This window comes from Gnatocerus cornutus, chromosome 7 (assembly GCF_029298725.1).
Source record: "Gnatocerus cornutus isolate USDA-ARS CGAHR chromosome 7, icGnaCorn1.1, whole genome shotgun sequence".
NCBI classification, from domain to species: Eukaryota; Metazoa; Arthropoda; class Insecta; order Coleoptera; family Tenebrionidae; genus Gnatocerus; species Gnatocerus cornutus.
The window spans coordinates 14,978,233-15,002,897 of record NC_142239.1 but is presented as its reverse complement, the minus strand read 5'-3'; the positions used below and the strand labels follow the sequence as shown (position 1 = coordinate 15,002,897).

General features: G+C 34.9%; 5 protein-coding genes across 7 annotated transcripts; all 5 read right to left on the bottom strand.

The window, feature by feature from the left end:
• Window positions 1–12: 12 nt before the first annotated feature.
• gprs (speckle type BTB/POZ protein) lies at window positions 13–3,924 on the bottom strand. 3 transcript variants are annotated; one of them, XM_088041686.1, is made up of 9 exons: window positions 3,706–3,924; window positions 3,275–3,505; window positions 2,797–2,907; window positions 2,651–2,686; window positions 2,214–2,331; window positions 2,012–2,169; window positions 1,824–1,971; window positions 1,484–1,773; window positions 13–1,310 (listed from the first exon to the last, which is right to left on the bottom strand). In XM_088041686.1, exons 2-9 carry the CDS (start codon window positions 3,503–3,505, stop codon window positions 1,134–1,136), a joined length of 1,269 nt encoding a protein of 422 aa, XP_087897812.1. In that variant the 5' UTR covers window positions 3,706–3,924; the 3' UTR covers window positions 13–1,133. The 3 variants fall into 3 exon arrangements, with proteins under 3 accessions (XP_087897812.1, XP_087897813.1, XP_087897814.1); XM_088041687.1 differs by having other exon boundaries at window positions 1,607–1,773; XM_088041688.1 differs by lacking the exon at window positions 2,651–2,686 and having other exon boundaries at window positions 1,607–1,773.
• Window positions 3,925–5,519: 1,595 nt separating this feature from the next.
• Window positions 5,520–6,941, bottom strand: LOC148171453 (odorant receptor 67c-like). The gene is made up of 6 exons (XM_088042322.1): window positions 6,729–6,941; window positions 6,207–6,685; window positions 6,058–6,162; window positions 5,904–6,009; window positions 5,697–5,855; window positions 5,520–5,641 (listed from the first exon to the last, which is right to left on the bottom strand). The coding sequence occupies exons 1-6, from the start codon at window positions 6,939–6,941 to the stop codon at window positions 5,585–5,587; spliced, it is 1,119 nt and encodes a 372-aa protein (XP_087898448.1). The 3' UTR covers window positions 5,520–5,584.
• Window positions 6,942–7,091: 150 nt separating this feature from the next.
• LOC148171452 (odorant receptor 94a-like) lies at window positions 7,092–8,405 on the bottom strand. Its single transcript, XM_088042321.1, has 5 exons — window positions 8,184–8,405; window positions 7,662–8,140; window positions 7,510–7,614; window positions 7,354–7,459; window positions 7,092–7,307 (listed from the first exon to the last, which is right to left on the bottom strand). The coding sequence occupies exons 1-5, from the start codon at window positions 8,403–8,405 to the stop codon at window positions 7,092–7,094; spliced, it is 1,128 nt and encodes a 375-aa protein (XP_087898447.1).
• Window positions 8,406–13,348: 4,943 nt separating this feature from the next.
• LOC148171451 (odorant receptor 45a-like) lies at window positions 13,349–15,055 on the bottom strand. The gene is made up of 7 exons (XM_088042320.1): window positions 14,737–15,055; window positions 14,204–14,691; window positions 13,951–14,161; window positions 13,753–13,911; window positions 13,662–13,703; window positions 13,597–13,612; window positions 13,349–13,530 (listed from the first exon to the last, which is right to left on the bottom strand). Exons 1-7 carry the CDS (start codon window positions 14,947–14,949, stop codon window positions 13,349–13,351), a joined length of 1,311 nt encoding a protein of 436 aa, XP_087898446.1. The 5' UTR covers window positions 14,950–15,055.
• A 2,200-nt stretch (window positions 15,056–17,255) lies between these two features.
• Window positions 17,256–23,833, bottom strand: LOC148171450 (uncharacterized). Its single transcript, XM_088040914.1, has 2 exons — window positions 23,769–23,833; window positions 17,256–18,457 (listed from the first exon to the last, which is right to left on the bottom strand). The coding sequence occupies exons 1-2, from the start codon at window positions 23,799–23,801 to the stop codon at window positions 17,300–17,302; spliced, it is 1,191 nt and encodes a 396-aa protein (XP_087897040.1). The 5' UTR covers window positions 23,802–23,833; the 3' UTR covers window positions 17,256–17,299.
• Between the last annotated feature and the right edge of the window lie 832 nt (window positions 23,834–24,665).

Here is a 24,665-nt window from a genome sequence, read left to right as displayed (position 1 = left end):
GAAACAAGAAAAGATATGTAAATAAATATATTTATAACATCTTAGCCCACATATACAGTTGATTATTTGGTCAAAACGTTTTAACGACTTGAAAGATGTTTTCCAATCTTTTTTTAGCATGCAGTACAGTTTTTATTTTATAAATAATTTATCGTCTATAATTAACATCCAATTTATAACCGACATCGATAGATAAGCTCCGTAACATAACAGTTTTGTAGCTTTTCCTTCTGTTATGAATTCTGACATCACACAGTGTACAATGAAAAAAAGTTTTATAATCAGAATTCAAAACATTAAATTAAATACAATTTACAGTTAAACAGTAACATCACTAGAATTTTGGAGAGACAACAAAATAAAGGTACATAACAATTATCGTGGAAAGTATAATTTTTTGCATTAATTAGCAAACGAATTCACTGTTTAATGTGACTTAAATTAACCATTTAGCTGCAACTCGTGGTAAATATATTGTTGCCAACAATTATAACACAAATCATGTATTGCACATGGTATAACATTGCTTTTCTTTCCTGTTTTGTAAATTACTGCTGAAATTATCGGTTCGCTTGTATATTTTATGTTATTATTAAATTCCAGCAACCGCCAGCATTGGATTCTTGGTTTTTACAATAAACAATTTAACACACACAAGCTCTCTCTTACAACAAATACAAAAATTAAACGAAATTTAAGCCACTGTTGCGCCTCAACACTAGGATGTCCAGGTTTGGTGGTTGGAGCTTTTGACCAAAGGTATGAGAGGTAAGACGTTACGCAAAATAATCAACAAACGTCTGATTGGATTAACAACAAATCAGCTCTTTGTACTTTGAATACAAACCGCTGAAATATCCTTCTGGGAAAATAGAGGATTGTCAGTAAAAAGTCCGACGAGTTATCACAAGATCAGCTACTCCCGTCTAATATTGCTACTCTTTGGGGGTGACCTTCTTGAGCACAATGGTGAAGGTAAAAGTGTGCGCTGGAGACGATTGTGGAGTTGACGAAGGCGACGATGACGACACCGTCACCGTGGGTGGATGAGGAAAGTGGTGTGGGGAAGGAGATTGGGATCGGGGAGGCGGAGGAGGAGGTGGTTGTGGTTGTGGCGCGACAGTGGCCGTATGTTAGTTGGAAGAATGCTTGCCATCTGAAGAAGCCAGCTCGCTGGAACCGCTGCTGCTCAACGTTGTGTTGGAACCGTAGGGATCCAGAGAACTTTGCACCGACATGGATCTACCCTGCGCTTGTCGCCTTACTCGATTTGGTGACAGCTTTCCGGGGTCGATACTTGCCGGGTCTGCCTGCAACACATAGTGTTTGACCATTTTGGTGGGGTTGCAACGACCAAAGCGAAAGCGGTTTGCCATGCAGCTACCGAGAGTCTGGTTGAAGAAGTTTGCCAACTGATCGTATTAAAAACAGACCTCTTCAGTCAGCCCCCATAAACGGGAAATTCGGGGTTGTGAATACGTACTGTGCAAAGTGGCAAATGGTGCAAACAATTAGATCCCACCAACGCAACAAGTGAAACGAAATAAGTAAATAATCCGATAAAGCTGCATATGCCGCATAAAAACCTAAATTTTGGGTACTGCACCTGATATGCTAGCGCATTCATTATTATGTTGTAGGGCACCAAGCCTAAGGGGTGTATTTCCCGCATAAGAACATTTGCCGGTATCTTATGGAACTGAATGTACTCTAAGAAGTTACCTATCACGTCCTTCAGGCTGGTTGTGGGGTTGTTATCACAATATTTTTTACCTAAAACCAACTTGCAAGCAAGTCCTAAAAAACGGGTACCTTCTACGTACCCCACATGAGTGCCGCTTGAAATTTCGTAAATTCGTCAGCGTGGAGTTCATCTCGAGCCAAAATCAGTCTGACAACGTGTTGGGGTAGAAGAGTAAAAGAACCCAGATTGAGTACCTCGTTGCCGTGTTCGTCGACAAATTCTAAAACCTATCAACAACAGTCTTACCTCCTCTTTATTTCAACTCACTTTCTGAACGAGTGTTTTGGTGCATTTGTATTGAATGTAGCGTTCAGCTGAGGCCAAAAGAGCACACACTGTATCGACATTGATGCAACATTGAACAAAACCAGCGCAAGCTCTTCGGAGTTCGTCCAAACCGTAGTAATCCGCTGCGTTCATCACACCTACCAAAAAATTACCTCCCGAACTTTACCTTGATGGTACTCACCTAGAAGTGTGCGTGGTTGTAAAGTGACACACCCTGTATGTATGTATTCGATCAACTGCCTGAAAACGTCTGGTTCGAATTCTTCAATGATGAGAGTTTGATGCTGTTGCGACGCGGGCTAAACAGAAAACCTATCATAACTTCGCCAAGACGTGAAAAGTTGACATGCAAAAAATGAAAAATGGTTTTATCCTGTACACAGAGATGACGAGACGGTGTAAAAGTGGCAAAGACGAACCAACCCCTACTGGAACACGATGTTTGAACTAAAAACATGCACTGTACCCTCTACTTCTGCTAAAATTTTGTCTATTCTCATGCCAATCAGTGAGCTATTCTAATGAGTTAGTGGTACTAGAAATCAGTGCTTGAAAAATTTAAGAATGTCAGGCAGACAAGCAACGGAGATTTTGGAAGAGGAAGTGCTGTCGGATTACCTCTTGGATAGGGGCCAGCTGCTGGGTGAACCCTCTCTATGTACAAACCACGATGTTAAATATTGCAAGATTTCGAGTTAAGCAGTCGACTATGTAGCACGTATTTGCTATTTTACATGTTAAAAAGAAAGAAATTTCAAACGTACCTGTTGTGACGCGTTCTGGAGGTTGAGGAGCGGCTCTGAAGACCGCTTCAGGAAGAGACGGAGCTTGTTTTCGCGAGGTGGGGGTTCCTTTTTGCGCTGGGGACTCGGGGCCTAAAAAAAAATTTCACACTCAACCAAAAAACTGATGAAGCTTCAGATAGACTCTGCCAGACCTAAAAGTCTGTTTTTGTAAAGTTCCAAAGCCTGGAAGAACGTAGAAAATTGAGATAAGCGAAAAATAAAAAATAAAAGTTTCAAAATCTTAGAACTTTCATTCTGCATTACGTTTTTATTTTTAATTAATGATCGATAATTATTTGAAGAAGCAAATTAAAAAAATACAATAAAAATGGTAATTTCAAACATGTGTCATGGGAGGAAGTTGCGGTTTTATTTTTCCATCGTGAAATTTGCTGACAACTATTTATTAGAACTGCGCCAAAACTAGGAAAATAGAAGCACGAAAAGCGATTTTTACCTGGTAGAGCATCTTGTGGAACACCCTGGACCTCGCCGCCAGAACGGCCTTAACAGCACACACGGGTTCCCTGGTGTCTCCCACAAGGAAGGTGACATCGCACAACTCCGGCATGGAAGCTAAGAACTTCATGTCTTCGGCGAGGCCGCTTTTATTTTCAAAAGTGCTTAGGTCCGGTTCGGCCTCCGCCATCACGATGTAACTCGCGGGTAATAACAAGCTTTCCGGCATCTGCAAACAGTCATCATATGAACCACAAGAAAATGACGCGAGGAAAGCCGGAAATTGCCCAACTTCCCATTGACGCACCTATAAATCGGCTATAAATAACACCAAAAACTGTTAACTTAAATCAACGCACCTGGAAAAAACTCAACGCGGATCAACAAGTACAAAAATCTTAGAGTTAGAAGAAGGGATCGATAACTTACCTGTTGAATAGATTAGACTATCTTTGAAGTAGAGTAAAAGAACACAAATCTACGAAGAGATTCAGACGCTGGCGTTTAAATTTGCACTAGTTTACCACCAAATTGTGCGGATTTGATGGACAGTTTTTTAGAACACATCTTCGTTGGGATAAAGTAGCATTTTCACTTGCTTGTTTATGGGAAAACTGAGGAAGCGCATGTGCTGGAATAACGATTTCAGTGTACAACGATTATTGGGATGAGCGCTCCACTGCCACTGAAACGATCAATTTACGAAAATTTGCACAGTGCAATCATTTCGGGGTGATCGGACACTTTGATTTTTATGATTTTTTTATTAATAACTTTATTGATTTATCTACGTTTGCGTGATTTCTACCATTTACCATTTTATTATTAGTTATAAATCTGAACAAATATGATTGAATTTTTCATAAAGTCGTTAAGTGTGATCACGACATGAAAAGAGTAATTTTATGTTTTTATTTATTTAGTAAGGCTGTTCACAACTTTACCTTTTTATTTGAAAGCAATGCTATCATTACTTTAAAATTTTATTATTATTGGGCTGTGATCAGTAATCGTTTCGATGTGAAATTTATTTATAGGCTGTTTAAACGCTGAAAATTGCTGAAAATAAATCCAATTTCATACGGTTTAATTTAATGGTCTATTTTAGCACTTTCTAAATAAAAATCTATAAAATTTAAAATCTAATCAAAAATTTGCCATATCCGTAAACAAATTACAATTATAAAATTCTTGAGCAGAAGAAACGGATTTTAAAAATTATTATTTAAAGATCCACCCCTTTCTTCAGAACAAAATGGAGAATGTGATTGAAATGGGCTTAAAGCCGTAAACAGAATTCGTTTATTGGCCGGCATAATCTTTATCAAAGTGGTTTTTATCAGAAAAAACGTATTCAAGGAGGGCAACCAACTCGATCGTAAGTTCTCATTCATTGGCTAGATAGCCAAAACTGTTGTTTATTGCATACATTACATTCGCAAAAAAGAATTAATTCCATTTGGGATGTTGATAACAAAAAGACCCAAGTTAGAAAGATGAGTTGTTCTTATAACAAATTAAATAAACAAAATTCATTCCAAGCACTTCTAATAGTTTTTTGGAACTATTTATTAGCAACTGTGTTAACAAAAGTGAATAATGACAGCGAGTTTTTCGTCACCAGTAAACTAGTCAATTTAAAGAAAAAATTGATCAACTTTTTTTTGTTGTAATTCGAAAATTAGTTTTTTTTGGTTTACAATTTAGAATTTGGTAGGTTAATACTCAATTCATAAATAGTTACTTCTCCAAATTTTATAAGTGAATCGCTAAATTACCAAAATTACGAATTTTAGGAAAATATGTCGGGAATTTTAGCTGAGGTATGTTGAAAAATATATATATTTTTTTAATTTGTGTTTTTTGGTTAACAATTTTAAAATTAAGTTGAGTTAATACTTATCTAACAAATAGTAATTTCTCCAAATTTCATAGTTGTAGCGCTAAAATGACCAAAATTACGAATTTTTAGTAAAGGAATTTTTGCTTAGTCTCGAAATCAAAAATTTCTAAAATTTGTATATTTGCTATAAAATTTTGTATTTTGGAAAACTTATTACACAATTCAAAAATAGTAATTTCCTTAAATTTGATAAGTATAATACTAAAATTACTACCAAAATTACCGAATTTTGGTGAAGGATGTCGCACATTTTTACTCTTTCTTAAAAATAAAAATTTCTAAAATCAGTGTCTTTTGCTTTACAATTTTGAAGTTTAGCACAGTTAAAACACGACTCGAAAATAGTAGCTTCCTCAAATTTCACTAAAGTTACCAAAATTATGTGAATTCAAATAATTAGAACTATTATTTATTAGCAAGTGTGTTAACAAAAGTGAAAAAAGACGCCGAGTTTTTCGCTACCTGTAAATTATCCAATTAACGGAGAAATTCTAAACCACCTCATTTTGTTACCTACCATTCTAAAACTGTCCAAATCCAAGTTCTGGAACTTTCCTAAAGTTAAGCACGCCGGTTTGTGTGCTCTCTGAATTACTATAATTTTGTCTAGTATGTCTTCATAAGCTCGATTCAGTGACCAGTTATCGTAAAAAACTTGATCCGAAATTTCCAATGACTGAAAATAGGAAAAAAAATTTGATAACTCGAGTTAATTCTATTTTACCCATTCAGAAATTAAATTACCAGCGAAGCAAACCAACCACGCTTGGAAGATGTAAATACCGATATAAGGCAAATATTTAGATAAATGTTCATAATCTGGAGGCATCCTAAAAAAAATTCTAAGATTATAATTCACGCACACATAATTCACGTACCCATCAGAAATTAGAAGATACGACCCAAAACAGAAACCAAAAAGGTAAGTAATGTGTTGATTTAGTAGCATCGTGGAGTACACTTTGTTGGTCTTTTCGACAAACCTGAAACAACTAAAAAGACAAGTTTTCTATTAAATTTCACTTACTTCAACACATAAATGTGGTGTAGAACCGCCAATCGAAATCTTTTTTTGCAGCTCCAACACGGCTCAATTTCCGCATTTCCAAACGCGATTTTCACCATTTTCAACTCAGTTAAAATATGCGCTATCAAAAAAAAGAATAAACCATCAAAGCCCAGCACTGCCGTTATAACAGACACGAGGTAAAGTGAGTGAAGAGTAAAATAACAAACTCTCAGATTCGTACTCAATCCTTTAGCTTCGCCAAAGCTCAGCACCATGGGCTTTCCGCTAAAAATCGCAGCAATGGTGTATTGGATGCAAAGAAAGTACATTGCTAATCGGTAACAACGAAAAATTTTTTCGAGAATTCGGTGATACTGCGAAGTTTCTGTTTGGTGGGATTCCCCAAACTGGCTCAGAGACCAAAAATTAGCACTCGTCTTGATGAGTTGGGCTAAATCGTTCTTGTGATTGATTAACACAAATATTTTCCAAGCAATCTAAAATTCTGTTTAAATTAACCGTAAAGTTGTGCTTACTTACTTGGTAATATGGAAAAACCACTTCCGAGGCTCGAATCACGGTCGGAAGATTAGTAAAATGTGTAAACAGTTCCAAAAAGCTTGACAAGGCAGTTAGGGCGAATATTAAAACAACAAGAAATGTTCGAAACCGAGATAACGTGTCATTTTTAAACGTATTTAGTCCTACTAAATTTAAAATGTAAAGAGGATCTGAGAATTGTACTTTGTCCATTATAGACCAAACTGTACTAAAATGGGGTGGACGAGTGGGCAAAGTTATTGATAATCACAGCAGCGAATTATTTATGTCTGACCCGACCTTCTATCTCTGTAATCATTTAACACTCAAAGCAAGAAATCTTTATTTCATAAATTAATAAAATTATTTATTTGTAATAGTGTTTACAAAAGTGAAGAACGACGCCGCGTTTTTGACCACCAGTCGGAAGCTGTCTAAATCCAGATTTTGGAATCCCCCCAAAGTTAAACAAGCTGGTCTTTGAGCTCTTTGAATGATTATAATTTTATCAAGTTTGTCCTCATAAGCTCGATCCAAAGTCCAGTTGTCATAAAAGATTTGATCTGATACTTCCAATGACTGAAAATAAAACTAGTTTTGGAGAAGAGTTCAGATTTTATCTTACCCAAACTGAAATTAAATTTCCAGCGAAGCACACCAACCACGCCTGGAAAAGGTAGACACTCAAATAAGGGATGTATTTAGATAAATGTTCATAATCTGGAGGTACTCTACAACAAAATTAATTAATAAAAGGTAAAGAAAGGGTAAGAATAAGAACCCATCGGCTATTAGAAGATATGCACTAAAGCATATACCGAAAAGATAAGTGATATGTTGATTGAACAACATTGCGGAATACACTTTATCAGCATCTTGCACGTACCTGAAGCACCGAAAATGTTACAAAAATTTACTGAACAATTTACATACTTTAAGACATAACTGTGGTGCAAAATTCCCTTCCTCAGTCTTTTTTTATAGCTCCAATCTGGTCGAATCTTTGACTTTCCAAGCACGATCTTTACCATTCTTAAATCGGTTAAAATATGCATTATCATATAAAAGAATAAGCCGTCAAACCCAACTATCAAACATACAACTGGTATTATATACAGACAATGGAAAATAAGGGTCACAATACGAAGCTCGGCGCTCAATCCTGCAGTTTCTCCAAAACTGAGCACCATTGGTTGCTCATTAAAAATCGCAGTAACTATATATGTAAAACAAGCAAAGTACGTCGACCATCTATGAAAAAAGTAAACTTTTTCAAGACGTCTGTGGTCTTGATAACTCTCGTTTTGGTAAGGCTCGCCGAATTGGTCCAAGGGCCAGAAATTTTCACTATTTTTGATGAGATCTGCCAGTTGTTTTCTATATTTGATAAGCACGAAGAACTTCCAAGACATCTAAAAATCGTTTTAACTAAATTTAAAAAATGTGATTTCTTACTTGATAATACGGGAAAATAATCTCTGATGCACGAATCACGACATGAGCATTATTAAAGTGTAAAAATAATTCAGTTAAAGAAGATAATACAGTTAAATAAACTAAAGAGAGAGAAATAACTTTTCTAAATTGAAGAAATCTAGGAAAATTGGTGTTTTGGAATGGACTGAGTCCGATAAAGTTTAAAAATTTGAGAGGATCGGAAAACTGTACTTTATCCATTATGCGCCACGAGTCAACTAAAACGCGTCTATTTTCGTTGATGTCGATTGAACTTGATTAAACATTACTAAAATAATTACGTAGTGAGCACAATCAGTTTTAAGGATTATTTATGCATTGGGACTTCAAAGTAAATTGTTTGTAGTTCAGTTTAGCCATGAGAAAAATGTGTACCTAATAATCGAAAACAATTTTCAGGAATTTCTATTTTAGGTTGCTTATAAACTGTTGTAATTAAAAACAAATAGAGCAAACGCGACAAACATTCCATTTTTTTTTAATTTTTATTCAACAATTTTAAAACTAAATTAAGAAATTATTTATTTGCAACGGTGTTGACAAAAGTAAAAAACGACGCCGAGTTTTTCACCACCTGTAAAATCACCACTCAAACAATATCCTGAAAAACTCTCTTCTTCTTACCATTCTAAAACTGTCTAAATCTAAATTCTGGAACTGTCCCAAAGTTAAACACGCCGGTTTCTGTGCCCTTTGCATTACTATAATTTTGTCGAGTTTGTCTTCGTAGGCGCGATTTAATGACCAGTTATCATAAAAAACCTGATCCGAGATTTCTACCGACTGAAAAATCAAAAGAATTTGGTAGTTCCAGTCCAAAGTGTATTTTACCCATGCAGAAATTAAATTACCGGCGAAGCACACCAACCAAGATTGGAAGATGTAGATACCGATATAAGGCAAATATTTCGATAAGTGTTCATAATCCGGTGGCATTCTAAAAAAAAAACTCTAAGATTGGAACGCACATAATTAAAGTACCCATCAGAAATTAGAAGATACAAGCCAAAACAGAACCCAAAAAGATAAGTCATGTGTTGATTCAGTAGCATCGTGGAGTACACTTTATTGGCTTTTTGTACAAACCTGAAACAACCAAAAAGAAGAGTTTTCTATCAAATTCTACTTACTTTAACACATAGATGTGATGTTGAACCGCCAAATTAAATCTTTGTTTGTAGCTCCAACGCGGCTTAATTTTCGTGTTTCCAAAGGCGATTTTCACCATTTTTAGCTCAGTTAAAATATGAGCTATCAAATAAAAGAACACACCGTCATAACCCAGTACTACATTAGTAACAGACACCAGGTAAACCAAATGAAGAATAAGATAAAAAATCCTGAGATTGGTACTCAACCCTTTCGATTCACCGAAGCTTAGTACCATCGGCTTTTCTTTAAGAATTGCAGCAATTGTGTACTGTAAACCTAGAAAGTAAGTTAAGAATCGGTAACAACGATAGATTTTTTCTAAATTTCGGTGATTTTGAGCACTTTCTGTTTTGTGGTGTTCGCCGAACTTGTCTAGGGGCCAAAACTTAGCACTGGTTTTGATCATCGCGGCTAACTCTTTCTTGTGTTTGATTAGCACGAAGTACTTCCAACCAAACTGAAATTCTGTGTTAAGAGACTACAAAACATTCTTCACTTACTTGGTAAATAGGAAAAATCACTTCTGAGGCACGAATTACAGTCTGCACACTTCTAAAATGAGTAAACAATTCCAAGAGACATGATAAGACAGTCAACATGAACGGTAAAATCGCCAGCACTGCTCGGATTCCAGAAAACGTATCATTTTTAAAAGGATTTAACCCAATTATATTTAGAAAGTAAAGCGGATCTGAGTATTGTGCTTTGTCCATTTTATAGACCAAACTGTACTAAAAAGGGTGGATGAGTGGGTAAAGTTATTGATAATATAATCACTGCAACGAATTATTTATATTTGACCCGACCTCCTTATATTCTAAATTTGGTAAAATGAAGTTATTTGTTCGTAACCGCGTTGACAAAGGTGAAAAACGACGCGGCGTTCTTCACAACAAGCCTGAAATTTTCCAAGTCCAAATTCGTGACTCCTCCTAAAGTCAAACACGCAGGACGTTGCGCCCGTTGTATAATCATGATTTTTTCAGTTTTCATTTCAAAAGCTCGGTTCATGGACCAATTATCGTAGAAAACCTCGTCGGAAATCTCCATTGACTAAAAGGTATAAATAATAGGATAAAGAAACAACATTGTTTTATTTTTTTTTACCCAAACTGATATCAAATTTCCCCCTAGACACACCATCAGAGTTTGGGAAAGATATGAAATTATGTACGGGATGTACTTTGATAAATGCTCGTAGTCTGGAACTCTGAATTAATTATTATAACTAGGTATTAGAAACTGGTGGAACCAACTACCCGTCTGCGATGAGAAGGTAAGATCCGAAGCACAAACCAAAGAGAAACGTAAACTGTTGGTGGAGCAGCATCACGGAGTACACCGAATCAACTTCTTTGACGAAGCTACAAATTAAGTTAGCTCAAATTGAAGATGACTTCGACATTACTTCAACACGTTGATATGGTGAAGAATCGCTATTCTAAACCTCTTCTTCCAGCTCCAACACGGTCGAATTTTACCATTTCCAAAAGCGATTTTTACCATTTTTAACTCAGTTAATATGTGGGCAATAATGTAGTAAAAGAGACCATCAAATCCAAAGATAACACAGACAATAAAATATACGTACATCAGATGCAGGATTAAATATAACACGCGAAGCTTCATACTAAGTCCGTGCGTTTCACCAAAACTCAACATCATCGGTTTGTCCGAAACTACAGCAGCGATAAAATATTGCGAGCATGTGAAGTACGTCAAAAATCGAAAAATTTGGTACACTTTTTCCAAAAATCTGTGGTCTTTCATAGAACTCATTCTATACGTTTCACCAAGGGCGTCGAGAGACCAGAACGTCTTGGTTTTTCTCAAGAGAACGGCGAGAGCTTTCTTGTGCTTGAGAAGGACTACCAATTTCCAAATAGCCTGTAATCATACAGGACGTTGGACGTGTTAGAAAGTAAATCTCTTACTTGGTAGTATGGAAAGATGACTTCTGTAGCTCGTATGACTACGTCGATATTATAGAAATTCGAGAATAGTTCAGCGAGAGCGGAAATGATGCAAAGACCGAGAGCTAAACAACAAGCAAATTTTTTTAAAGAACTAAACGTGCTAGTTTGGTGAGGGCCAAATCCGACTTTTTTTAGAAAGTAGATTGGATCGGAGAATTTAACTTTGCCCATTCTGTTGCAGCGAGTCGAATCAATTATTATTTGAAGAGTGTAATTCACGTTTTAATTTTTAATGGTCAGAGAAAAAAAGTAATAACACATTTAAGAATTGCATCGTGTCACGATCATGTTAAAAATTATCAGCAAACTACGATATTACAGTTGCAAGCAAAAATTTATGATTTCAAAGAATCCAAAATATTAATAAAAATCATGACATGAAAACCTTGCAAACATTTTATTAATTTTCACTCACATATAACTCTAACAAGACTAACAATTTATTACACGATTACAAAACTAACTAAATTTATTCAACATTTTCTTCTTTTTTTTCCATCACCGTGTTAATAAACGCCAGAAATGAAAACGCTTTTTGCATAACCTGCAACACTCACATCTCATTCGATCTTTCTACAATTTAAAACACTCACTAATTTAAAACTCTCGAGATCTAAATTTCCAAAGCTTCCGATTGTTAATTTTGCAGGTCTTTGTCCTCTTTTCATTGCAATGACTCGTCCATTTACATTGCAGAAGTCGATGGCTTTATCCCACCCGTGATAAAAAATCTCATTGGGGATTTCTAAAGACTAAAAAGGTATGAATACGATTGACAAAAATTTGATTTTACCCAAACGATCAGCAAGTGACCGGCGAAGCAAAAAGTCCAAGTTTGTATTATAAACGAGACGATATAAGGTAAGTATTTGCTAGCCAAGTCGAAATGAGGTGGTAACCTGAAACTCAATCAGTAAAAGTTAAAGTTTTGTGGGAAAACTGACCCGTCTTTGCTCAGGAGGTACAATCCGAAGCAGATACCAAAAAGAGACGATAGAACTTGGATCATAAAAGACGCTGAATAGATACCATTCAGTTTTCTGATGAACCTAAATCCACATGAAGTGTCTTCACTTTTATTTTAATCAAACTTACTCCAACACAAAACTGTGGTGTCTTGCAGAAATCCGAAATCTCTTCCTTTCGTTCCACACCGGCTCAATCTTGTAACTCCCAAAGGCGATTTTCACCATTTGTAGCTCCGACAACAAATACCCGATGAAATAAAAGAACAAACCATCAAACCCAATGATTATATTAATAGACACGACAGTCACTCCCGTGTGCAAAAAAATATACCCCACGTAGTACCACCGCCCCTGTTCTTCATTCTCCCCGTAACTTATACAAATCGGTTTCGAATTCTTAAAAATCACCGAAACTGCAATAAACTGCAAACACGTGAATGCAATCGAGTACTTATAAAAGTAGAAAAACTTCTCCAAAGACGTGTGGACATAACAGAACTTCTTGTAGTAAACAGGCCCGAATTTCCGTAGAGACCAAAACCGGGCGCCGTTTTTCAAAAGTTCGGTGAGTTTCTGTCGGTTGAGGATCAAGACGATCATTTTGATGACAAGCTGGAAGAAAAATGAGACTTTGGGGGTTTTAAGGGGGTGCTTACTTGGCACTGGGGAACCATGGTATCTGCAGCTCTGGCATAAGTCTCCAGACCTTCGGAGTTAAAAGCGAGTTCCAAAAGTCCAGAAATCATGGCGGCGATAAAAACTCCAAGCGAGAAAAACTGTCGGATTCTTGCAAATCGGTCACATTTCAAAGGATGCATTCCTATTACATGCAAGAAGGACAGAGGTTCTGTAAAATCGACTTTCTCCATGATTTCAACTCTTGCGTGCCCAAACGACAATTGTCTTCGGATTTGGTCCTCGTTCTAATTATTCTTGTTAATAATTTATGGGTCGTTCATTTAAGTTTTTTTATCAAAAATATTAGTTTTAATGAGTGGTTTCGGTGGAAAAGACACCTGGGGTTCTAAATAATAAAAAAATGGACTAATTAGGGGTTACAAAGTAAAGGCTTATTTTCATATTTATTTATAATGTATTTAACGGGCTCCAGGCGCAGAATCTGTTGTAAAATAGGGCTTCTTTTGTAGGTCATTTTGTCAGTCTTCATTAACTTTTCAAGCACTTTAAAAATGTATCGAGGTCTTGTAGTTTTAACAAAAAAGGTTTTAACTGGGTGAGTAATTTTATTATATTTTAAGAACAATAAATTAATATAACGCTTTTGCTTTTACATACATTTATTATATTTAAGCTAACACAACTCCAGAACTACGAAATCTTCAATTTTTTTTCTCAGTGACTGTATTAATAAACGCCAGAAAAGAAAAGGCTTTTTGCATGACCTAAAACCAAAACCAAATTTCTATTTCAAGTTCACTTCACTGAACTCACCAACTTAAAACTTTCAAGATCTAAATTTCCAAAACTCCCAATTGTTAATTTTGCCTGTTTTTGTCCTCTTTGCATCGCAATCATCCTCCCATAGACATTACTAAAAGCAGAGGCTCTGTCCCACTCACGGTAAAAAATTTCATTGGGTATTTCTAGAGACTACAAAACAATAAAGTGGTAATGAAAAACCACACGTACCCAAACACTCAGAAGATGTCCAGCGAAGCAAAAAGTCCAAATCTGTATAATAAAAGAGACGATGTAAGGAATGTATTTGACAGCCAAGTCAAACCGAGGAGGTAATCCGTCTTTGCTCATGAGGTACAACCCGAAACAAATCCCAAAAAGCGACGACAAAAATTGCAGGAAAAACGCAGCGGAGAAAATCTCGTTCAATTGATCAATGCACCTAAAAACGCATTAAATTTAAGACGCCACGACTGAAACTTACAATAACACAAAGCCGTGGTGACGTGCAGAAATGCGAAATCTCGTCTTCTCGTTCCATTGTGGCTCAATTTTGACCGTTCCAAAAGCTATTTTTACCATCTCCAGTTCGGACAACATGTGACCGATGAAGTAGAAGAACAGACCGTCAAAACCAACGATTATGTAAATAGAGATTAATGCGAGAGTTCCGTGTAAAGCTAAATAAAATTGAAAAAAAAATGGTCCGTTGTGGTCTTCGTTTTCTCCATAACTTATACACATCGGTTTGGTATTTTTTACCGTGAGTGTGATAACCCAAAACTGCACACAAGTAAAAGCAATTGCGTATTTATAAAAGAAGAAAAATCGTTGTAAGAAACTGTGAACACCGAAAAGTTTGTTTTGGTGTTTTAATCCGAACTTCTCAAGGGGCCAAAATCTGGTGTTGTTTTTTAACAGTCCGGCGACTTTTTTTCGATTTAGAATTAAGACAATCATTTTGACGACCAGCTGAAACAGAATGTTAGAGTTAGAATTAATAATTTTATTGGGTACTTGATATTGGGGGAACATCGAGTCAGATGCTCTTGCAAAAGTTTCAAGTCCTTTGAAGTGAAAAACAATCTCCAGAGTTCCGGAAAAAATTACAGAGACAAAAACTGCGACCGAAAACACTTGTCTGATTTTCGCAAATTTGTTCTGCTTTTGAGGGTCCATTCCGATGATGTGTAAGAAGAAGAGGGGCTGGGTGAAGTCGACTTTCTCCATTGTAAAAAACAAACAACAGATCTTACTTCTTAGTAGGTTCTGAAATATTTTCTGTTTGAAGTTCCACGACTTAATTTCAGACTCTTGGTAAAAAATCTACCTAATTATTATTAATAAATAGGGAGAACGATAAATTATAAATTAGTTTTAGATCCAAGACACACTTTTCTATTTATCGACAATATATTACAGTTTTTAGGCGGTAAATTTATGAATTTAGATTGTTAATTATTCAGAATTAGAAAAAACCCCGCGCATCCACCATTTTTAATCAAACTGAAATCGACACATTAATCAACTTTAGTTTAGTTTTAAAAGCAATTTTCTAGCCGTAAAAGAAAACTGTGCAAAAAATTATTTAACTTCACATTTATACCTGATTTATACCTGATTTATACCTGCCCTCTTTAATTTCCGCAACAATTACCTCTTCATTAAAGTTTCAAACAATGATCAAAGTGCGCGCACTTTTATACAATATTGATGTCAAGACTATCTGTAATCAACAATTCTTGCATGAAAACGAGGCCCAATGTGGTTAAATTTTTAATAAATCTAAAGTTTATTTTACATATTATCTTTTACAATCGTAAAAAAATTTCTTAGGATCGTTATTTTAGAATATTTTTTATCATTTAATTCCTTTGTTTCTTTAATATCCTGGAATTCTAAAATGCTTTATAAATCCAATAAATTGTTATCTAATATTATCAGATTGTTCAATGGATTTTGCTGCTTCTAATTTCATCAAATTTTCCCGTTTCTAACTAAAGCTCGCTTTGTTTCCGCTTCATAAATGTTGCAAGCGCTGATGAAAGTGCACTTAACAGATCAAAGAACTCACCATTAAACACAAATTGGTGACAAAACTGTGATATTTATGCCAATTACGTACTTTGAAAACTTTAACCTGGCGCATCCATCACTTTTAGCAATAAAACGATTCCTAGCAGTTTAATAAAAACCGACTATGAAAAAACTTGATTTTGCTCAACCCCTATTTTACTTAAACGTCATAGGAATGCACCCTCTCAAAAACGGCCGGTTTTCACAAATCAGACAGTTTTTTACTCTAGTGTTGTACGCAGTGGTCATATTTTCAGGAGTTCTGGAACTTATTTCAAATCCTGGCTTAACGACTTATGCTAGAGCCACAGATACCATGGTCCCTCAGTGTCAAGTAAGACTCGTGAAAAACCTTCGGAATCTTAAATCGTTTTTTCAGTTATTAACCAAACTGGCGGTTTTAATTCTACAAAAAAAACGATTGGGCGAGCTCCTCGATAAGAGTCAAAAGTTTTGGCCTCTGCAGAAATTTGGGTCTAAATTTCAAAGTTTCGGTACCACTCACGTCTTTTTAAGACAGTTCTTCAAGTTCTACCAAATTGCTATAATCTTCACGTGTTGCCAGTTCACAGCTGCGAAGTTAATTTTTAAGAGCAAACTTCCAGTGTGTATAAGTTACGGGGAGTCGGAAGGCCTGAAGACGCCATACGATGAGTTGTACCTAATTTTACACTCGTTAACCACTTTCTTGACTATTAATGTAATCAACGGGTTTGATGGGTTATTTTTTTATTTCATTGGGCACATTCTTTCGGAATTACGAATGATTAAAGTCGCTTTTGGGAATAACCAAATCGAAAAAAGTTGGGACGAGAAGCAAAGGTTTCGGAATAGTGTAGAGCACCACAGCCACGTTCTGGAGTTAGCAAAGTGTTTGTGTTTTAACTGAAAATTTTAGAGTTTTTTTTAGATTTGTTCAAACATCCAGTCAGATTTTCTCTGTGGTTTTACTAGTCCAACAGTTGTCGAGCCTGTTTGCGATCTGCTTCGGTTTATTCTTAATGAGCAAAGATGGTTTACCTCCTCGTTTTGAACTGGCTCTCAAGTACGTGCCTTATATTTTGAGTTTTATTATACAGACCTGGACTTTCTGTTTTGCTGGTCAATTACTTATTGATTGGGTAAGAGTTTTTTGATACTGTTAAAGTTACGATTTCTTAGTCTTCAGAGATACCTGATCAAATTTTCTACAGCAGCTGGAAAAACGATTTTGATTATAAGAATGGTACAGCAAGAGTGCTGACAATAAAAAGAGCACAACGACCAGCCAAACTCACAATTGGGGCATTCAGAAATTTGGACCTGGAGAGCTTCAAACTGGTGATCATTTTCTAGAAAAGTAAGAAAATGTAAATTGGTTTGATTTTAGGTAATGAATAAAGCGTTTTCGTTCTTCACTTTTATTAACACGATGATTGAAAAAAGAAATTTGGAGAAAAGATAATCGGATTGCTCTTAAAGACTATAAAATGTTTTTGACCACTTAATAATAAATTAAATATAATTATTGATTCAATTTTCCATAAAACTTGAAAATATACGAATTGAAGCAGTTCCAATTTTCGTGCCACATCTTTTGGAAAAGTCTAAGCTGGTGGTCCGAAATTTCGTCATCGCGACATTTCTCATTGAACGAGTTTTTCATCACACAATATGGAAGTTTTCCCGATGTCACCATTCGTTTAGTACACTCAAAAGTGTTAAACATCGACGAAGAATGGTTCCGAAGAACAAGATCCATTTCTTCAAAGCACCGACAGTTCCAAGGATTTCCCAGTAGAAAAAGATCAATTTGTTCGGAAACTAAATCTAAATTAATTCTTCTAAGTTTGTTATTCTCTAATAAAATAAGAATTTTGTGTGTGGTACGACTGGCTAAATTAAATTTAATTATGTTGTTATTATTTAAATTTAATACCCCTAATTTCGGTAACTCTAATATTTTCGGGTCTACAGTCTCGATTTTATTGTAAGACAGTTCTAAAATCTGCACTGATTGTAATAATTCGGTGTCTAATTGAATTAACTGGTTATGACTAAGTGATAAAATTGCAATATTTAAAGATCTGTGTTGTCCGGCGAGTGAAAATTTTCGAAACTTATTGTAATCTAAAGCCAAACACTGTAAACCTAAAGGCAGTGAAACATTTTTAATTTGCCTAATTTGATTAAATCGGATTATCAAATGAGAAACTTTGGACTTATAAAAAACATCTGTTTGAAGTAGTCTAAGCTCGTTATAAGATAAATCAACTACTCTAATAACAGAGTTTGCAAATCCATAAGCTTCGATTTTCTTCAGATTGTTTCTTTTGAACTGTAGTTTTTCAAGAGTAACATCTTCAAAGGTATATTCTTTTATTGTAGTCACATTATTATGAACCAAATTCAACTCTTTTACATTTAGTTCACGAAGAAACGCAAACGATTTTATTTTTCGAACTTGTCTGACAATTATCAAGCGTCGTAAAAGTTGCATTCCGGAATTGATGAAAGCGTTTCTTGTTAAAGTGTAGCGATAAGTCCGATTTCTGCAGTCGTTCTTGGGTTGGATTAATAGTTCTGTCCATTTATGGCGATTTTGGGCGAAGCGAACGTCATGGATTGTATCACAGATTGGCATGTATGTGATTTTACACTCAGATTTTATTTGCACAACTAGGTGGCCCTCGGAATTCTGTAGACTCGCTTTTTTCGTGGACCTCGCTTTTCCGTGGCGTTGCATATTAATTTGAAATTGTTTATTTGTTAGATTAAGAAACAAAAAAGGCGAGTTTTACAGAATTCCGAGGGCCATTTTGTAAAATTTTAATTGTATTTTGTCATTTAACATTTAGCAAAGAAAGTTTTAAAATAACTTCATATATTGTTTTTTTTTGATTTTTGAAACTCTGATACAAATAACTACGCATGGCAAAATGAAGAATTTTCTGAAAATTTTAGAAAAAAACAGACTGAAAGGTTTAAAAAAAATAACCAACGGACTTCGCTATTAAAAATTTAACAGTACTACGCTGTTGATAATTTTTGTTTATGACGACAGTTCAATTCATAGAATTCCATAGTAATTAAGGCGATTTCTAAGTTAGTGTCCGCTAAGTCATAAAATGGTTGGAACCCATGACAGGTCCCACAGCTTCTCAAACGCAAAACCGACAGCAAAAAATTGAACAAATTTTGTAACTTCAATTATCCCCGATAACATCATTGCTACTTCAATATTCTATTTATTTTGTATTATTTTATTTCTATGTTTAAATGAAAATGTAAGCACAAGGCGAATTCTGTTATTCTTGACAACCTTTTTTGGATAAGTTTTGTTCTATTATCGATACCGTTTGGTGGTTTATTGTTTTCCTTTTCCAACGCCTGTTATCATAAGTTATGAACGAAGATTAGTCGAAAGTCGTACCCGTACCACATTCACAAAAGAAAAGGGTAAATAGGATGTGATTATTACTGATTTACAGCAGCTCCATTTTATGGTTTAGAGGACACCAACTCAGAAATCGCCTGTACCTTCCAAAATATTCTTTTTTTTTACCGAAATAAGGACCTAAAGAACTCGTTTAGCACACCCAAAGCAAATAATTGTATCCGAAACATGCATGAAAAATCGTATTTTCTTGTAAATTGAGAGTACGGTTTCGTAATTAATTAATGTCAAATTATGTTTTTTTCAGAGCTCGGACTGATTTTAATAAGTGGAGATTCTTTCAAAGAAAAGAAGCCGCTACCGTAAACTATATTTTATGTATTTAAACATTTTGTATAAACATCGTGTAATTGTAGATGTACGGTTTGGGGTTTGTCCAAGGGTTGTTTTTTTTTTGTTGAACTACAATAAAACGACCATCAAGATGGTCAGTTTTTTCTGGTGAGAAAGGGTGTGAATGATCTCGATACTTGTCGTAAATAACAAAACTAATTAAGAATCATGTAGTGTGATGGTTTACTCTTTTTGTGTAATGAGTACCCCAATTAAGCCATACATACTTGCATTTTTAGTCTCCCTAATATCTACTGCTTTAGAACGATTAAAAATCGGCCGAGTCGTAAATAGTACTTAGTTTTGGGGTATTTATGTTCAACGATTCTGTTTTTTTTAAACTACAATAAAACGACTATCAGGACGTCCGATCATTTTTTATATAGGTTTAGCATTCTTTATCTCTTGTTATTTTATTGTTTTCTTGGAGTTCATATTTGTTTATCAGTTCATTCGTAATGAACATTATTTTATTCGATCGTACATCATTAATTCCATCAGTTCCTCTCAAATTACTACAGACTCCGCGAAAGAATCGAACAACATTCGAAGCTCGGCTATGAACTTCTAGTTGTCGGCACCAAATAATGATTTTATGGCTTAATTGGGGTAGTCACTACCCAATAGAACAAAACCACCAAATAGCAGATTCTAAAATTTTCTCATTGTTAAAGACATGGGTAAAATTCGCTTAATTTGTTTAATCCCTCTAATATCTGCTGTCTTACAACGATTAAAAATTTGATCGAATCGTAAATGTTCACCAAAATTTGAACTCGTCGCATCAATTTAATTTATCTGTTGAAATTTTGTTAACTGTAAGTATAATAGTATCCTTTTTACGTCTGCTTTGACTTTCGATAAGATTGTGCAAATCTGTTTGTTGATATTTAGTCGGAATTGACACTTTGAAAAAAATAGCTTGCTACTTGACATTGAAAACATATCAAATTGTGTACTACATATTAAAAATAAGCGCCGAACAGGCTCCTTGAAAATTTTTTGTTTTCTTCGAGTTGTTTATCCGTTCATTCATTATTATACAATGAAGAATATTTTTTTATATCATCGGAACAGAATAAGTTAGGATTCATTTGAAGATTTTTTTTTTGTAACTTCTCCTCGTACCAAAATCACACGCTTGCAATAAAATTTCCATCGGTAACTGTTTCTAGAAATATCCCAATATGCGAAAAATTAATGAAAATCGTATTTGTCTCGATACGCTACGGTTTCCAGAGATAATAAAGTACGACTTTGTTGTAGTGGGTCGGGAATGGATTAAAATTTAGAAAAACGAAATTCACTACAGGTTCCGTTCTTTGATTATGCTTTAAGTAATAAAGTCTTCGTCACCGAGAAAGGGCGGTCAAGTTTGTTTATACCACTTCAAATCCCAAGAAAAGAGGTAAAAAATACTGGTCATAATACTCGGGCAACACTTGAAGCTCCGCTGTCAAGTTACAGTTACAGCAGGTACCAAATAGTGATTTTATGGCTTAATTAGAGTCCTCACTACACAAAAGCATTAAACCGGTAAATTAGCAAATTCGGTAAAATTCACCAGTCGCTTGTCTGATGGTCGTTTTTTTCAGGTGAGGATGGGTGTGGACCGTGGAGATCTGCCTTGACTTTCGATAAAATCACGGCAATCTATTTTTTGATAGTCGAAATTTCAAAAAAGACCTCGTTAGATACTTGCTATCTATGCAAATTTTTTATACAGAGTGTCGACAAATGTTTGTTCATCAAATGAACAATTAATTCGCGCTTGTAAAGAGGAGTTCAGATGTTCAAGTGTAAGATACACATACATGCCTTGACGGTCAAAAAGATTCTGTATTAAAAATAAGCCGAACTCGATTAATAAATCAATCTCCGCCGATGTTTTCTTCGTTGCTCGGACCGATTGAAATAAGTGCCGAGAAAAAAAGCAGCTACCGTACTTGTTATGTATACAAAAAATCAGACCCTTTTTTGGAACGGTGATAGATCTTTATGACTCTCTCCACATTATGGTTATGGTTTTGTCCACGCGACGACCAACGTACCGCGATATTTAAAAATTGATTTTGCGAAAATTAAACGGCCGAAGAGGACGAAAACCCGCCACTTTGTTAGTTTGGAAACTCGTCGGCAAAAGGGCAAAAGGAGCGAGAATAGTATAGAATAGAATAGTTCGGTCGTGAAAATTGTCAAATTTTTGACGTTTGAAAAAATAGATTTTTTTAGACGGCAGAAAAGTGCTACTTTTTGTCGAGCAATTAAATTGTAGTAGCAAGGCGAAGCGTAGCGTATGCAAAATTGCGAACAGCAAAGTCACTCTTATTTATCCAATTCTCATATACCTCCTTCTTATCTCCGCTTGAACAGTTGTCGGCATTACTTTAAAACTCACTACACAATAGTACCAATTTACCGAATAGCAGATTTTGTTATTGATGAAAAACATCGGCAAAATGTGCTACCCGACTATCCCTGTCTGATGGTCGTTTTTTTTTCTGGTGACAAAGGGTGTGGAGTGGATGTCGGTACTTATAAATACTCATAAATAACAAAACTAACTCAGATGATGTACTCTTTTTGTGTAATAAGTACCTTATTAAGTCATACACACTTGCACTTTTAGTCTCGTCTAATATCTATTTACTGCTTTAGAACGATTATAAGTTGGCCGAGTCGTAAATGGTACTTGCGTTTTGGGGTACCTATTTATGATGAACGGTTCCCTTTTCTTTTTTTGTTAAACTACAATAAAACGACCATCAGGACTTCTTAATCCCTTGTTAATTTATTGTTTTCGTCCAGTTCATATTTGTTTATCGCGACTATCGCTGTGTGATGGTCGTTGTTTTAGTTGTGTGAACAGGAATGCAGTGATGTCGATTTAGAATTAAGAATTAAATTATAAAGAATATTTTATTTATATCGTCAGAACAGAATAAGTTAGGATTTATTTGTAGATATGTTTTTTTTGTAACTTCTCCCCGTACCAAAATCACACGCTTGGAATAAAATTTCCATCGGTAACTGTTTGGAGAAATATCCCAATATGCGAAAAATTAATGAAAAATGATACGCTACGGTTTCGAGAGATAATAAAGTACGACTTTGTTGTAGTAGGTCGGGAATGGATTAAAATTTAAAAAAACCAAATTGATTACACGTTCGTTTCTTTGATTATGCTTTAAGTAATAAAGTCTTCGTCACCCGAAAGCGGCGGTCCAGTTTGTTTACCACTTCAGATCCCAAGAAAAGAGGTAAAAAATACAGTAGTATTTGAAGCTTCGCTGTCAAGTTACAGCAGGTACCAAATAGTGATTTCATGGCTTAATTGCAGTACTCACTATACAAAAGCATTAAACCAGTAAATTAGCAGATTCTGAAATTTTCTAATTTTTTACTCCTTTTGTGTAAAGATTTCCCGCATTTTTAGTCTCTCTAATATCAACGATTAAAAATCGACGGAGTCGTAATAAAATTCGATAATCGTCACGTTCATTTCATTTATCTGTTGTACTTTCGCATAAGTATCCCTAAAAATAGCCTCTTAGATACTTGGTATTTATGCAAATTTTTTATACAGAGTATCAAGAAATGTTTGTCTATCAAATGATAATCTGTGATTAAACAATGAATTCGCGCTTGTAAATTGAAGTTTTGAAATATGCTTAAAGATTTTCATGTGTAAGTTACGCATACATACCCAAAACACACCTTGATGGTCAAAGAAATCCTGTATTAAAAATAAGTCGAATTCGATTAATAAATCAATCTCCGCTAATGTTTCCTTCGTTGCTCGAACCGATTTAAATAAGTGCCGAGAAAAAAAGCCGCTACCGTACATGTTGTGTGTACAAAAAATCAGACCCTTTTGAGATGTTTATAACTGAGTCTCTCGACTTAATGGTTATGGTTTTGTCCCCACGAACATTAAAGCATTTTGAAACATCTACCACGTCAGCAAAGGCGGACGAACGAAAACGACTTTCAAAAGTCTCTCACGCGAAAAGCAAAAATCGGAAAAGGACCAAACCACAACCACCGGAATCTCGGGAAAGTGTACGTTTGGGAAAGCTCGGCGAAAGTGTCGAGAAAAAATCGGTGAAAGAAGGTACTCGCGCAAAACTACGTAACTCGTTCGCCGGTATTCTCGTTTTATTAGAGGCGTTCCGCCTGTACACGTTTTATATATGTATACGAGGATTGAAAATAGGATAATCTTTAAGAAGCACATGTTTTTTATACAGACACGAGTGCACTCTTTGAGTGTTTAGAAAATAATGGTTAGTTTAAGGTCAGCTTGATAATCTAAAGAGTTGAAAGGTTAAGTAGATTAAGTTGATAAACTTTGAATATTCCGTTTGACGGGGAAAAAATTCTAAAATTTGTTTCTTTTGTCCGAAATTTTTCAGTCAACAAGGAAATCAAATAAAACAAGTTCCAGAAATTTTATTGCAATAAAACAAAAATCAACACAATTTCAGTGCTGGCAATGAAAAATTGTCAAAATTTAGTTAATTAATATATAATTAAGTTTATTAAAAAATCACCAGAATTTCAGCGCTTTAAATAAAAAATCTTAAGGATTTAGTTAATTTTCAAAACAGAAAATTCTAAAATTTGTCTCTTGTATCCCAATTTTTTGTAATTTCGGACAGTGAACAAAGAGGTTAAATAAAATAAGCTCTCTAAATTTCTTTGTGATAATACCCAAATTACCAGAATTTCATTGCTTTAAATGAAAAATTCTCAAAATTCAAATTATTTTCAAAAAACAAAAATTTGTAAAATTAGTGTCTTTACTTCGAAATTTTTGTGATTTAGCACAGTCAACAAGAAGATCAAAAAGAGTGATTTCCCCAAATTTTATTGTGATAAAACCAAAATCACCAGAATTTCTGGGCTTTATTTGGAAAATTTTGAAAATTTAGTTTATTTTTTTAACGAAAATTTCTACAATTTGTCTCTTGTATCCAAAATTTATGAAATTTGGCACAGTAAAAAAAATAAAAAAAAAACTTTTTAAATTATTGGCGTAGATCAAAAAATACTAAAATTGGAGTTGTTGCTGGAATAAAACATCTTTATCTAGACGTTG

Coding starts and splice junctions, on each gene's coding strand:
- LOC148171451 (XM_088042320.1), bottom strand. CDS start 14,949: ATGGAGAAAGTCGACTTCACCCAGCCCCTCTTCTTCTTACACATCATC. Junction 14,692..14,736: donor CGATGTTCCCCCAATATCAA/GTACCCAATAAA, acceptor ATTCTGTTTCAG/CTGGTCGTCAAAATGATTGT. Junction 13,912..13,950: donor GACATCTTCTGAGTGTTTGG/GTACGTGTGGTT, acceptor ATTGTTTTGTAG/TCTCTAGAAATACCCAATGA.
- LOC148171452 (XM_088042321.1), bottom strand. CDS start 8,405: ATGGATAAAGTACAGTTTTCCGATCCTCTCAAATTTTTAAACTTTATC. Junction 7,615..7,661: donor CACCACAGTTATGTCTTAAA/GTATGTAAATTG, acceptor TCGGTGCTTCAG/GTACGTGCAAGATGCTGATA. Junction 7,308..7,353: donor GAAATTTAATTTCAGTTTGG/GTAAGATAAAAT, acceptor TTTTATTTTCAG/TCATTGGAAGTATCAGATCA.
- gprs (XM_088041686.1), bottom strand. CDS start 3,505: ATGCCGGAAAGCTTGTTATTACCCGCGAGTTACATCGTGATGGCGGAG. Junction 2,332..2,650: donor AGCTGGCCCCTATCCAAGAG/GTAATCCGACAG, acceptor TTTTCTGTTTAG/CCCGCGTCGCAACAGCATCA. Junction 1,774..1,823: donor TCAAGCGGCACTCATGTGGG/GTACGTAGAAGG, acceptor AGTTGGTTTTAG/GTAAAAAATATTGTGATAAC.
- LOC148171453 (XM_088042322.1), bottom strand. CDS start 6,941: ATGGACAAAGTACAATTCTCAGATCCTCTTTACATTTTAAATTTAGTA. Junction 6,686..6,728: donor TGGTTTTTCCATATTACCAA/GTAAGTAAGCAC, acceptor ACAGAATTTTAG/ATTGCTTGGAAAATATTTGT. Junction 6,010..6,057: donor TATCTTCTAATTTCTGATGG/GTACGTGAATTA, acceptor AATTTTTTTTAG/GATGCCTCCAGATTATGAAC.
- LOC148171450 (XM_088040914.1), bottom strand. CDS start 23,801: ATGTGCTTCTTAAAGATTATCCTATTTTCAATC. Junction 18,458..23,768: donor AGATTATCCTATTTTCAATC/CTCGTATACATA, acceptor TCCGAGGGCCAC/CTAGTTGTGCAAATAAAATC.